This window comes from Artibeus jamaicensis, unplaced genomic scaffold (assembly GCF_021234435.1).
Source record: "Artibeus jamaicensis isolate MK-2021 breed Jamaican fruit bat unplaced genomic scaffold, CSHL_Jam_final contig_465, whole genome shotgun sequence".
NCBI lineage: Eukaryota > Metazoa > Chordata > Mammalia > Chiroptera > Phyllostomidae > Artibeus > Artibeus jamaicensis.
In genome coordinates, this window is record NW_026521843.1 from 21,459,848 (window position 1) to 21,475,277 (window position 15,430).

The 15,430-nt window shown below is 41.9% G+C and overlaps 1 protein-coding gene across 4 annotated transcripts in view; it reads left to right on the forward strand.

Moving 5' to 3' along the window:
* Positions 1–15,430, forward strand: part of VIT (vitrin) — a 99,263-nt gene that overhangs the window by 19,148 nt on the left and 64,685 nt on the right. For all 4 annotated transcript variants that reach the window (XM_037165419.2, XM_053667167.1, XM_053667168.1 and 1 more), the window contains 2 exons: positions 2,571–2,640; positions 12,194–12,259. In XM_037165419.2, the coding sequence (XP_037021314.2) occupies positions 2,589–2,640; positions 12,194–12,259 (118 nt within the window). In that variant the 5' untranslated portion in view covers positions 2,571–2,588. The remainder of the gene's footprint in view (positions 1–2,570; positions 2,641–12,193; positions 12,260–15,430) is intronic.

Here is a 15,430-nt window from a genome sequence, read left to right on the forward strand (position 1 = left end):
AGATGATGAGAACAGGTCAGATCCTGGATATATTAAGAACATGGGGCCAACAGGCTTGGCTAATGGAAAGAAGTGGGGTGTGGAAGACGGAGAGGTGGAGACTGACCCAGATGAGAGCTGCACTGCTGAAGGGTGACAGCCAGTTGGTGGGGCTGGTTAGGCGGGTCTGGAAGGGCAGCTGGACAAGCTGCATTTTCCCCAAAGGAAAGTTAAATGTTTAGGCCTGAAAACATGTGAGTCATCATTCTAGAGCATCTCATATTAGTAAGGAAAAAAAATTATATTTGTATCACACTATTTTCAAAATATGACCTAGAACTTTAAGCATCAAACTTCCAAACAGATTATGTGTATAATATTTTCTACTTTGAGGTGAAAGACCATTATTTGCCCATTGCTTAACCAGAGGTCAGCTTCCTTAACTGGGAAATTTAACACGTCGCAGCTATTGCTGGAAATTGGCAAAGGATTGGTTCCATTTGGGATTCCTCTTCCTGCCTAATTTAACTGTAATAAAACCTTTCATATATGAAATAGATTAATTTAAGTTAACCACATCGAGTACTTGTATTACTACCGCAACTACCATCTAACAGTTTCTTTTTGTTAAGAAACTCTGCATGGCGCTGTATCTAAATATTGGATATAAGCTTGCACTGAACCCAGCTAGTACCAGGTTGTGTTTCTTTCCTTCCAAACCTCTATTCAGTGACATCACATTGGTGGCTTCGAAAATCAGCCACGGTAGGAGGATTCACACCACAGAAATAGCCAAACACTGCAAGTCAGGGCTCCCACTGCCCCCCTCCCCCTTCTCCAGCAGGTTTACCAGCATGCCACAGAGTTTGGTAGGGTATAGATTGTGAATGCCAGCTTTAGGCCACATGGTGGTGGCACTGGGGGAAGGGAAATGAAAGCCATTTGTCCCAGGAGGGAGGAATTCTTTATCATTGATATTTAGAATTGCTCGTTTGTAAGGATCACCAAAATCAGATTGGCTTTAAGTCTTTAAATTCTCTGGGGGGACAATGCTTATCTTTATTGCCTGGGCGCAGGGCACACCCTTCCCAACCACTCCCACCTCCATTCTTTCTAATCCTCCTCACTGCCTGGTCATCATAGGTATGACATTTTACCTTACAGAGCCTTAGTTTCCTTATCTATTCAATGGGGATCATAAAATCTACTGCCCTGGCTTACTGTGAGGATTTGAGACAACATAGAGTCCATAGTATATGTTCAATTAAAGGTAGTATGAACGAACCTGGGCTGGCTTCCTTATAGCCCTAAGAGAAGGGGGAACCCTTTATTGCTCATCAGCATCTCCATATCCACTGAGCCTCACACTCTCTGAGCATCTGTTGATGCTGTTGCCCCACTTGGGCCACTGCCCTCCCAACCCGTTTCTGTATATTCACACTCTGCTCATCTCTCAAAGTTGACCCAATTGCTACCACCTCTATGAGGCTTTTTCTTATTCCCCTGGCTGACATATCTCCCCTTCCTCTAAAATTCCTTGGCCTCTTGGGGGAATCTCTGGCACTACCCCAGATCCACCAGATTAGAATCTGCATTTTAACTAGATTCCTGTGATTGGTACACACATTAAGGTTTTGTAAGCCTTACTCTACACCACTGGTTCTCAAACTCAGCTGCACATTGCAATAACCTGGGGAGTTTTTTAAAATGCTTAATGCCTGGACTCCATATGCAAGAATTCTGATTCAGTTGGTCTGGGGTGCAGCCTGGGCATCAGAACGCTTTAACACTCCTAGATGATGCTAATACGCAGCAGAGTTTGAGGACCACTGCTGTATAAATTCCCCCTATCATCCTTACAGGGCCGGCACACTCTAATGTGATGATGTTAGATGACTTGTTACCATGTGTGTTTTTCCACTTCTATTAAATTATGTCTTTTAAGAGCAAGAATTCTTTTTAATAGCATTTCTATAATCTCCTACCTAACAATACCTAGCCAAATAACAGGAATTTAATAAATATTTATTAAATGAATAATGAACAACTTATTTATAAACTAAAAATGTTCTCTCAATACCATCAGTGTGACTTTTGTCCTGATTTGGAGACTGGTTGAACATATTCTTGAAATTATCAGGTGATTTCCTCTTTAATTCCAAGACCAAATCTCTGAAGAACAGAAGGCTTGTGGCTAGAATGGGTTTATGTAACATTTTTTAAAACTTGTTCTTATTGATTTGAGAGAGAGAGACATCTATTTGTTGAGTCACTTATTTATGCGTTCATTGGTTGATTCTTGTACGTGGCCTGACCTGGGATCAAACCCACAACCTTGGTGTATCAGGACAATGCTGTAACCAACTGAGCTACCCAGCCAGAGCTAGAATGGGTTTTCTAAATAAGAACAGACTCTCTGGGTACCAGCACACTGGCCACTCCCATCCACATGAGCTCTTATAGGAAGTTGCAGCTTAAATCCTAAGACTCCAGAGGGCCCCGCAACATGAAGCAGCCCCGCCCACATGCCACGCATCCAATCCAGAATTCTTGGCTGCAATATGATGATGTTATTGTTTCTTCCTCTCCAGGGTGCCATTCTGATATTTATGGGGATTATTGTCCTCACTATGAAGGCATCTGTTATTGAAATGTTCCTTGGTAAGTACTGTTATACGTGTGTCTGGATACACTGCTAACATTCTCCTAAGGTCCAAAGAATCCTGCCAAGAAAAGGTTTAAACAGAGTATATAAACAGCACAGAGTATCTTTTGATAATAAACCTTTTGGAGAGACGTTGAAGTGAGAATGTCAAGTACAGATAAAATTCAGGGTATATGCGTATATATATTTTTATATATAGCAGGTACACTCATTACATTGGAGTGTGTGCACATATCACACACACACATATCTGTGTGTATATTCTTTAGCAATTAACAAGTAGTCCAGATAGAACATATTTACAGATTTTGAATTTAGAGATCTGCTTATCTCCTAATCTCTCAAAAATTGTATCACTGACAATGGCTTCATTTGTACCACTGGTAACTCATATCTTCAGAGATGAAACCCTTTACATTTATCCATTATCACCACAGAAAGCAATTCCAGGTAGGCCCTGAAGAATCAGCAGGTCAGCCAGAAGAGGGAAAAGCACTGATGGGTTTAGCAGGAAGCTCGAGGGTAATCTTTTGTTAATCTTGACCCCATTGTGCTGAGGATTTCTCAGGTCAGACTGTTGCCAGGAAAGACGTTCAGACAGACTCTGTACTAGAGTCATAGGGTGGCAATAACACCCAAACTGGGGAGCAGGGGCCTAGAACAAGGGAATTTTATTCTCTCACGACCCTGCAGACCAGAGTACAAAATCAGGGTGTTAGTAAGGCCGGTTTTTTCAGAGGGTAAAGTCTGTTCCATGCCTCTCTTCTAGCTTCTGGTGTTTGCCAGCAATCTTTGGTGCTCCTTGGCATCGGCCCGCCTCTGCCAGCATTTTCACATGGCATTCTTCACCTGTGTGTGTGTTTGTATCTGTGTGTGTGCCCACACTTCCCTCCCCTTTTTATAATGACACCAGTCAGTCATATTGGATTGGGGACCCAACCTACTTCAGTATGACTCTGTCCTAACGTTACTAATTACGTCTGTGATGACTATTCCCAAGTGAGGTCACATTCTGAGGTATTGGGGTATAGGGCTTCAACACATGAATGGGGGGCACAAGTCAACCCATAATACAGTCAGAATGTTCAAGGTCTGTGCAGAGGGAGTATGCAGGGCTGAGTTGGGGATGAGAAAAGAAGAAGGTGACACAGGCTCTGGCATGTGGCATCTGGACTGGGAGTCAGAGGGAGCATGTGGGTCTGGTCCTGTCTCCACCACCCGCTTGCTAAGGAATATCCACCTCGGAAGCACAGGGTCCTGCATTTCTACCTGGCCCTTCTGAGAGGCTGTCTCCCCTCCATGCTGACCTACAGGTTCACAGGTTTTAAGCATAGGGCAGGATAAGGGAGTTGGGAACAGAAAGGATTCAGCTACTACAAACCAAACCACAGAAAGCCTGAGGCTATTTCACAAGCTGCTACGTCCAGGCATCGCAGAACCGGGAAAGGAGCCTTGACTGTCCCTTCTGGTGCCAGCCTCTCCCAGCCTGCCGTTCTGCAAAACTCTTTTCCCCCCAGGGCTGTTCCTTCAGAAAGCAAGAGATCAAAGTAGGAAAGGGAACTCCTATCACAAATTCCCTTCCAACATCTTCACATCTGCCTCCCAGTCATCTCTCACATTTGTCTGCTTGTTCCCACCCCAGGGCCACTCCCTTAAGTTCCCCATCACCTCTCCTTAGCACTGTGACAGCCTTCCTGCCCCTCTAAATTGCTCTCTACTACACTCTGATTAATCTCCCTAAAACCCACTTCTGATCTCTTGCCTTAAATTCCTCAGTGTTTTCCCTTTGTCTTTACAATGAAACCTACATCTAGCTCTCCCTGGTATGGCTGTTACTATCCTCCTGCTCCCTGCCTACCACATGCCCCCCCCTGACTTCTGGGGTTTGGGAAGTACTGATCTTCTCATTCCCCCGAGGGTCACATCATACCTCACCTCCTAGCCTTTGATTCTGCTGTTCCCTTTCCTGGAATGCTTTTCCTCTTACTACCAAGCCCCACAAACTCTGCTGGTCCATGGGAAGTTTCCCTCTTCCCCACACTCTATCAGGCCACCATCCTATGTGATTCTTTGGCACCTGAATTGAACCTCATCATAGCCGTGTGGCATTCACTTCGCCATTGTTCTGGCTCCCCACAAAAGCTCTGTCTTGCTCATTGTTGCATTTGCAGTGCTCAGCACATCACATAGGCATTCACGCAGTGCCTTAAATAAAGAAACTATTTTCCTTAGGAATGCTAGATGTTTAAGGTAACAGAGCCCAGTTCTGCCCCTGTTTTGTTTTGGGTGACAAATTATGATCAGAGACTGAGTTTGTCTTTGCCGGGAATGCACTGAACACAGGTTCACTGCAGGAATTTCACAAGCCAGCCACGTGCAGGATAATGTCTTTCAATGAGCCAATAAAGAAATAGCGTACTCAAAATAATGATGAATTAATTACACTCTCTTGCCAGGCAAGGAGAGAAGAAGTCCAAATTTAGATGAGGTGTATCTTTTTACTGGGTTGGCCAAAAAGTCCACATGTTTTTTTCCCCCATAAAATAAAAGACACATTTTTCATTTCCACTGATAATGTTATTGATTTGGATATTTTGAGCATGTCAGCTTATCATCTGTGTCAAATAACATTGATTGTTCTCAATTAATGTCTCGGTTTGATCACTATCAACTTCAACTGGTTTACCTGCTTTGGAGCATCATACAGAGAGAAATCTCCACCATAAAACTTTGCAAACCACTTTTGACACATTTAATTAGTTATGGCACTTTCTCCACACACTGCACAAATCCTTTTTTGTGTCTTTTGTTGGCATTTTTATCTTTCTTGAAATAATAAAGCATAATATGCTAAAAATGCTGCACATTTTCTTCCATCTTTGATATTAAGATGGATACACGAGACTTCACAAATTTTGATAAGTTTTTTAAAATGCACGTTAATATGACAGTTGTCACAATACAATCTAACAAAATGGTTTCTCATGAAGTTAAAGACAACTAAGTGCTACTAGAGCCATCTTACAGAACAAAACAAACAGACCTTTTGGCCAGCCCAACGTGTGAGTAGGCACTCAAGAGAGTCGGCTTAACCAGCTGGCAGCTGCCCTACAGCTGGGAACGAAAGAACAAAAGTCACTTGTAGTCACAGTGCTTTTCTAGGGAACGACGGCACTGGTGCTGCCAGGCAGCGTGGTCCTCACCAGGTAGACGTGTGGCATTCACCACTGTCTTGGAGAAGTCCTCTTGCCATGACAAGAGCTAATGTCCCACCAGTTTTCCAAGAGTTGTTTAGGTCAGCAAAGTGCCTCCTTGCCCTGGCTGAAAGTCTTGAACAGTCCTCGCAAACCCTCAGTATTTATAGTTTAAATGTCTTCTTGTCACAGTTGTTGCTCCACATGTTCTTGTGGATAAGCCTCGGCAGGGCCTCTCAGAATCTGGGTTGCTAACTGGGTATCAACAACAACAAATGAGATGATGACATCCTGACACACCTGACTTAATTCTCACATCAAAGCAATTTTACTACTAACCAACTTTTTTTGTCTTTCCCATAAACAAATGGGTTAAAACAACTTAAGTCATAAACCAGTGGATTTGAAATCCTGTCAGGTCAATCAATACACAACAGCACCCAATTTCATCGTGGGTTTCTTTTCCCCACACCAAGCGATGCCCCAACACCAGCTGAGTGTCCTACAATTTATCTCAATTCTGACACTACCTACCTGGAAACAGAACCAGGATGCAGGTTAAGGGCTCAGTGCCACTAGATTGGCATCTGCCTTCAAATGCCACTCATAAGTCCAGGTTATTACCCATGCTTCCCCAACCCTTTTTGGATTCAGTTAATTTGCTAGAGTGGCTCACAGAACTCAGGAAATGCATCCACTCACTAGATTACTGATTTATTACAAATAACATTAACAGATGTGATTCCACAGCCAAATGAAGAGATGCTGGGTGAGGTCTAGGGGGAGCTTCAGTCCTCATGGAGTTTAGGGCCTGGCTCGGTAGCACACAGAAACATTCTGGTTTCCTAACCTAGACACTCCCAAACCCCATCTTTTTTTTTTTTTTTTTAATATGAAGACTTCATTAGATAGACATGATTGATTAACTCATTGATCATGGTGACTGATTCAACCTCCAGCCCTTCTCTCCTCTAGGGAAATCAATCAAGGGAAAGTTCCAACCCACTATTCATGCTTGGTTCCCCTGGCAACCAGCTCCTTCATCTTTAGGGGATTCCCAAAAGTCATCTCATTAACATAAACTCCGATGTAGTTGAAAGGGACTTGTTATGAATAACACAACACCCATTTCACCTTTATGACTCTGAAGCAATTGCAGGGACTAAGGACAAGATACCAAATACTATTTTTTTTAAAAGATGCTCCCATTGCTCCTATTGCTCAAGAAATTCTGATGTTATTCGGAGCTATGAGCTAGATTGTGACCGAAACTGTGGCCAGAAGTACAAAATATATATTCATTACACATCACACAATCACACAGTGTCATCCAATGATCCCCCAAAGCCCTCTAAGTTGATTAATCTGTGTCAGAGTCAGCACGTTGGTTCGGACAGGTTTAGATTTATGATGTAGCAGAGTTTTACGCTGCCTGTTGTCACTGGAACACCATGTGTAATCAACGGCTGCTCTTAGAGGAGCAAGTGGAAGCCTCTGCAAAGGCTGTGGCCAGCAGACTTGCATTCAGGTTCCAACTTCACCCCCAAAGAACTACACCTTTAGCCAACATGTACGCCCTGACCTTGGTTTCTTCTCTGTAAAATAAAGAGATGACGTCCAAAGCTCCTCCCAGGTTTAACATTCTATTATTTAAAGCACAGTTTTGTGATTCATATGATTGTAGAGAATGGTGTCCAGCCTTTGCTACAAAGCTCTGATTTACATGATGCTAGATGTTTCATTGAGTACGTAATCCTGAATTGAAGCATGGGGGGAATTTGAACTTTTTAAAAATGATCTGCTTTTTAAACCAGTTTTCAGGAAAATATTGTGGACACTGTTAAAGAGAACCAGAGCTGGACAGTAGTAAAAACAGACTTGAACCAGACACTATTGCAAATGGGGAAAGGAGACCTCAGTATGGAATTGGGCTCAGTTGCAAAGACAATGATGGAAGTGGGGCTGTGCAGCCAAGGGGAGGTTGCAGGGCTCAGGGGATGGAAATTTCTAAGAAGAGACATCAAAGGAAGGGGGATTCTTGCTGAAGCAACTTGGGAGAATTCTTGCTAAAGGCAGACCAGGGTGATCAGACCTCATGGGGGAGGGCTCCCTCTGACCAGGATTCTTGCTAAAACTGGGCAGTGCAGTGCAACAAGGATGGACATTGCAGCCCAAGGTCCAAGCATAGGTGAGGAGAGGGCTTAGAGGAGCCTGACTACAGTTAGGTCAACACCACTTGAGTTATCTTTAGGTCCTAAACAGATCTAACAAGAAGTTTATGGGCTAGAATGAGGCATTTCTTTAAAAGTTCCAGACATATAATAAGTGTGTCATAAGTACTTACTGATTTGATCATTGATTATATGTTCTGGCACTTCATGTCTTTTCTTGAAAGTAAATGGATTCAAATTATAGTTCATTAATGACAGGAAAACCAGAACACAAGTTCCTATGAACTGTGTCAATGATTTTAGAAAGCACTTTTTTAATTATAAGTCCATATGATTTCAATATGGACAATTGTTAAAAAACAGTAATATTGGCTTTTTCTAATTGTAAAAGAAATATATTCTGAATAAAATATAGAATATATATGAGAAATATACTACAAAGTGGGAAAACACAGAAATGTAAACTAGAAATTAGAAATTATAATTTCCTCATTAGCATGCGTTGTGTTTGTTGTTTCTCCCTACATATATTCTTATTTTGTCATAATCATTTAAAAATTGTTATTTTTCAATTACAGTTGTCCCCATTTTTCCCCCATTACTCTTCCCTGCCCTACCCACTCCCACCTCCCACATTCAGTCCTCCTCCCCATCATTTTGTCCATGGGTCTTTTATTAAACATGCTCCTTGACTTGACCCTTCTTCTTTTCCTCCCCCCCACCCCCGTTATCAGCCTTCACTCTCCCCTCTGGTTACTGTCATCTTATTCTTTATTTGCATGTCTCTGGTTCTATTTTGCTCTCTGTTTCATTTTGTTGATTAGGCTCCACTTATAGGTGAGATAATATGGTATTTATCTTTTACTGCCTGGTTTAGTTTACTTAGCATAATGCTCTCCAGCTCCATCCATGTTGTCAGGAAGGGTAGGAGTTCTTGTCAGGACCATTCTTAAGGTTAGAGCTCAGCACGTCCCAGGTCATTTAATCTTCTACGGATCATGTGTAATAAATGCTTAGAAGTCCCATATTGTTGGAACATTTGCAATATTTCATTATTTCCAGATTGCCACTAGAAATGATGCTGTAATGAACATCTTTTACATAAATCTTTGTCTACAGCCTTGATTATAACTTGAGCTATATTCCTAGGGGTATTTATATCTTTTTTCTAATTCTAGGAATTAGAAATATTTTAAGGTCATTGATATGTATTAACAAAGGTTTTCCAGAATGACTACCTTTTTAGACTCTAGCAATAGAATGCCCTGACCCCCAACCCAATCCAATCCAATCCTTAAACACAGGATTAAGTCTAATCTTGTGTTTAATCAACATTTACTGATGTGCTGTGGGGAACCATCTACTCACTTTATTTTAGTTTGCATTTTTAATCATTAATGAGACTGTGTGTAGTTTCAAGCTAATTCATTTGTATTTTCTTGATCTATAAATGATTTAATCGAATTTGAAAACAATCATACCTCAGCTATGATAACTGTACTGATAGCCACACTAGAGAGGAAGAGACAGGAGTGGGGAGAAGTATTTTATTGGGAAAACAATGTCAATATTTCATTTATTTTGAAATGTCTAGTGCTACTAAGAAAGGTAAGAACTTTTCATGCTATTCTAAACCAAAACACTTAATTCTGAAAAACTGAAAGGACTGCTACAGAGTAGGCAAATCATGATTGCCTTGGAACTCTGGCGTCTAGACACAATTTCCTCCAGGCTTCTAGACACTAAGGGCCTCAGTGGCCAGATGACAGCCTACTCCTCCAGGAGGGACTGGCTTTAGCACCTGTGTTTGCTTTGTACTTTGACGTGAGCATCGCCATCTCAGCACTCTGACTGGTTTCCTAAGAAAAGGAACACAAGATGGATTTTTCCCTCATCCAAATTCAACACACAATTCATCATTTGCAATGTGGCAAAAGAAGTCCTGCTGAGGAATAAGGACCTGCTGCAGGGCACAAGCACTTTTGCAGCCATACTGACGAGGCCTCACCTTGAGGAGTAACTTCTGGGGAGCTTTAATTGACAAGTACCAAAGACAAGGGGATGCCTGTGTGCCACTGAAAATTGGGACTTTACTAAGCACAGCTATAATGTAAAACCGAACCCAGCTACACACGTTTTCAGCCTGGCAGGTCTTGGCTGAGCAAATGCGAGTGATGGGTGGTCTTGCTGGAATATTTGCAGTCCTAGCGACACCAAGGCTTATAAACCACTTGCCACAGACACACAGGCTCAGCACAGGACTTGGTTTTTCCACAAAAATGAATACCCAAATTTACCACTACTTTATTTGCTCCATCTACTTACCTTGTGCCATTTTCTTTCTGTATAATATTTAGCACTTGTTTTTTAAAAATATTCAAGGATAATATTTATTTATTTTTGTCTACAAAATGAAAATGTGGTCTTTGCAATGTTAAATGACACAGAGGCTACTATAAAAATGAGACCTCCTAAACCCTCACACAGGTCCAAACCCCAGAAGTAAATAACACCTCAAAGCGTCTGCCTTCATTCTACGGGCTAGACTGCAGGTTCTCGCCAAGTGCTCTTTCTCGTTTCTGTTCTTACAGGACGTGGTATGTCAGCTGTCTCAGCCTCGGCTGATGCTAGCAGTCAAAACCGGGCATAATTCAGAGCCTACACCATGGCACAGATGAGCTAGAGAATCACAAGACAAACAGAAAGTTTTTATACAAACATTTGGTGACACTGCCACTTTTTATTTTAAAGATCGCTGGCAATTCAAGAATTTCTAAGTCCATTTATGCCTAAATCAAGCCTCTGTGTTCTGTTAAAAAAACAAACACATAAACTAAGAAGTAAAATGTCTATTTTGATTATTTATTGCCCCATGTTCACGACCAGAGTCCCAACCCTATGCAGAAAGTAGGTTTCTCAGACAAGTGGCTAACATAGAAGTAAGTGAGGGCAGTACCACCTTTGGGTGGGTAAGGACAAAGGATGCCTGGAGAGGGAAGAAGAAGAATAGAGAATTGACTGGACTAGCCTTTTGAAAGGAAAAACATTGCCTTTCGATCTACTGGTAGAATTAGTATAGGTACAGAGAAGTGAGCATTTTGCCAATAAAAAAACTTCACAATATAAATCAAAATTTAAATGGGCATAGCTTTCAGACAAGAAGTCATATTTAGGGATTTATTTTAAGGAAATGATCATGGATCAGTGCAAAGATGGAGCTATTTACATTAAATTGGAAATTGGCCAAATTATAATATACGCATATAGTGTACATATTTACAGGCAATTAAAATTACAGTAAGAGTAACATTTAATGACAAAAAAGTCTGTGTATATCCTTACATAGAACTAAGTTCTAAAACATTGTAAACAGTATGAGCATGATTATTTGCTTAAAAGTACCCACATGAATACACACATATAGAAAAAATTGAAAATATGCTTTTGTGTTCATCCATATTTTGTGTACTGCTTTTTGTGTTTTTTATATTTTTCTACAAGGAACATACATTATTTTGTTAATAAGAAATATCATTGTTACTTTTTAAAACACAAGACTTGAACTGGTAATGTGACATTGAATTAAAAAGAATAAAGAGGTCCCCTTCTTCCCCTATTGTTCCACTTTCTGCAGAGGAAGCTCAACTACCTGCAGCTGGCCTTTTTTGGGGGGTGGAGGGTGCAGAACCTGGTGCCGCTGAGTGGACCACCTGAGGATGTTCAGGTCACACTTCTGGGGCTTTTTACATGTCCCCTCCCTCTGTCACACTCACATGCACACAACACACATGCACATGCCATTTTCTGGCCATTTGGAAACTCAGTGTGACACAGAAGAAAGTCCACAAGAAAGGCCTGGGTGCTCATCCACCTCTATTGTTCACTCCCAGGACCAAGCAAATCACATTCCCTCTTTTGTAAAACAGAGATGATAGGATTGGTGTGTTGAAATTTAAAGATAGAAAAACAAATGATAGGCATTGAAAGGTATTTCTGAAGAACCTTTCTCAACAGAGGCTAAGTATACAAAAGATATATCTTTTTTCCTAACCCTAATATAAGGGGGAATTAGTTTCACCATGAGAATACTTCAATATGTGATCAACACAAATATCAGGGTCAAAAGAGAGAAAGTGTATAAGTGAAATAACATTGATTAGTTATTTTGTATTTTCTTCATGTAGTTTTGCTGGTGACTGGAATACATTCAAATAAAGAAATGACAAAGAAGATTAAAAGGCCTAAATTCAGTAAGTAAAACTGTAATTCCTCACTGTCATAAGGCTTGTGTCTCCCATGAGGAGAGCTGTTACACTTGTTTTAGATAATTTGGAAGGTTGTTTTGGTTTTTGTTTTTTTCCTTATCTCAATCACTCTGCACTTAGACTAAATAGTTATGACTCTTAGTTATCACCCACTCCATTCCAAAGAGCAACTGAGATAGGAGGCCTGAGTTTGGGGTACAGGTATGCAGCTCCACTACCCTAGGAAGACTCAAAATACACACACAAAGGGCAACACTACGTCCCTGTGGCTAAGCTGTAGCAGGCAGTATTTTCCTGCCAGTGAGATGATGTCTCCAGTCCCCATATGAGAAAGTTCAGTCTGGCTAATGCAAAGGTCGAGCAAACCTGCCCACCTGCCAGCCCGGCCTGGAGTCAGGAGGTAAATTTCCCAGAAAATCCCATGAGGTTTCACATGCAACCCATGGAAAGAGGAGAAATCGGTTTCATTTTGGGGGGTATATCAGTTAAGATTAGATAACAGAAAATCTAACTGTTCTGATTAAGATAGAAGTTTCTTTCTCCTTTAACATAGTCAGTCTGAGTTTCTCAGGAAGCTTCACAATCTTCAAGGACCCAGGCTCCTTTGCCTCGTCGTTGCACTTTTCCCCACATGGCTCCCGACTCATTGGCTGTGATGGCTACCCCAGCTCCATCCATCAGGTTCACATTTTAGTTGGCAGGAAGGGATGAAAAGGGGCACATACCCACTCCCTTTTTTTTTTTTACTAATTTTTTAAAATATATATTTTATTGATTATGCCATTACAGTTCTATTTCCCCCTTCATTCCCCTCCACCTTGCACACACTTCCCCTACCATTCCCCCCCTTTAGTTTATGACCACCTGTCTCAAGTTCTTTAGATTCTATATTTCCCACACTATTCTTGCCCTCCCCCTACCTATTTTCTACCTACCATCTATGCTACTTATTTTCTGTACCTTCTCCCCCCTTCTCCTTCTCCCACTCCCCTGTTGCTAACCCTCCATGTGAGCTTCATCTCTATGGTTCTTCTCCTGATCTAGCTGCCCTCTTAGTTTGCTTTTGTTTTAGGTGTGGTTCTTAATAACTGCTGTCCTTTCACTGTTCATCTTTTTTATCTTCTTTTTCTTAGGTAAGTCCCTTTAACATTTCATATAATAAGGGCTTGGTGATGATGAACTCCTTGAATTTGATCTTATCTGAGAAGCACTTTATCTGCCCTTCCATTCTAAATGAAAGTTTTGCTGGATAGATCAATCTTGGATGTAGGTCTTTGGATTTCATGACTTGGAATACCTCTTTCCAGCCCCCTCTTGCCTGCCGGGTCTCTTTTGAGAAATCCGCTGACAGTCTGATGGGAACTCCTTTGTAGGTGACTGTCCCCTTATCTTTTGCTGCTTCTAGGATTCTCTCCTTCATTTTAATCTTGGCTAATATAATTACGATGTGCCTTGGTGTGTTCCTTCTTGGGTCCAACTTCTTTGGGACTCTGAGCTTCCTGGATTTCCTGGAAGTCTATTTCCTTTGCCAGATTGGGGAAATTCTCCTTTATTATTTGTTCAAATAAGTTTTGCTCTTCCCCTGCTGGTACCCCTATAATTCGGATGTTGGAACATTTAAAGATGTCCTTGAGGTTCCTAAGATTCTCCTCATTTTTTTGAATTCTTGTTTCTTCATCCTTTTCTGTTTGGTCATTTTTTTCCTCTTTCTGGTCCACTCCTTTGATTTGAATCCCAGTTTCCTTTCCATTACTATTGGTTTCCTGTGCATTTCTATTCATTTCAATTAGTTTAGCCTTCATATGTTTCTCTAATTTGTGACTATAATCAACCAGTTCTGTGAGCATCCTGATCACCAGTGTTTTGAACAGTGCATCTGAAAGTTTGGCTATTTCTTCATCGCTTAGATTTATTGGCTCTGGGGCTCTGAGTTGTTCTGGAGCCATGTTTTGATCTGTTCCTGCCTGTTACCTACAAAGAGATGTTCACAGGGCGGGACCACCCAGGTCGCTGGTTTGTGATGCTATATGTGGGGGTGGGTCAGAGAGAGGCCATCCAGGTCGCTGGTTTGTGATGCTGTGTGTGGGGGCGGGGTCAGAGAGGGACAATGGCAGTCCCCTCTGCCACTTTCCCCCACTGGGGCCTGCATGGTCAGTCTCACCGCTTTGATCCTTCACTGGTTTATCTGTGCTTGAATGTGTGACTGTGGTTAGCCATCAATGAGTCCACCACCTGGCGCCCTCAGTGGATCCGCCCACTACTCCATACCTGGGATCCACCTACGGCTGCCGGTGGGCCTGGGTTGCGTGCCCAGGTAAGTCCCGTGGATCTTTTCTGCCTGACCCTGCTCCGCTGCTGGCTCTGCCCCTCTTACCGGTTTGGCTGAAGGGTTTGTTATTGTCAGACTTCCATGTACTTCAATTTTCTGTGGTTTGGCTGCATTTTTGTTGTTAAAACTTTGTTGTTTTTAAACTTGGTTGTGTGAGAAGGCGCAATGCTTCCACCTACCCTCACTCCCTTTAAGAAAAGAGTTTGTTTGTATCTCTCAGAGCAGCTGCAACCTCCGTGGGGTTAAAGAGGAGTTCGGGCAGTCGAATACATGCCATTGGCCCTTGTTGAGGAAGGTGGGAAATGTCTTGATTTCAAGCCTCCACATGGCCAGGACAGAAGGGAGAAGGAATGCCGGGAAATAACCAGCAGGACGGGACGTGGACAGGAAATTGCACACTCAAATGCAGTGAGCACGCTGAGATATCTGAGTCCAGATTTGTAGGCTTGCTGGAGGCTTGTGTAAAGGCATGTGGAGAAAGGACCATAAAAGAGAGGCTTTAGATATAATCAGTGTCCTGTGCTCTCCTGTGTCTTCATAGGCATGGAATCATTTAGGTGTCTTGACATCACCAAATTAATAAGTTGAAATAGAAGAGATTTGCTTCACACACCATTCTCTTTTTTTCCCTGCTCTTTTAAACCCTCCCCATGGGATTTCTTGTTGAAATGAGACCAGAAGGGCAGCCTTCCACAGCCTCCTAGCCTGAAACGCTAAAAAGGAATCAGTTGTTCGTTTATTCCTGTCAGGACTGAGAGCCAAGAGAATAGGCCCAAGGGCAGATGTGTGTTCAAAACAATGATTGGGTTAATATGGAGACAAATGCA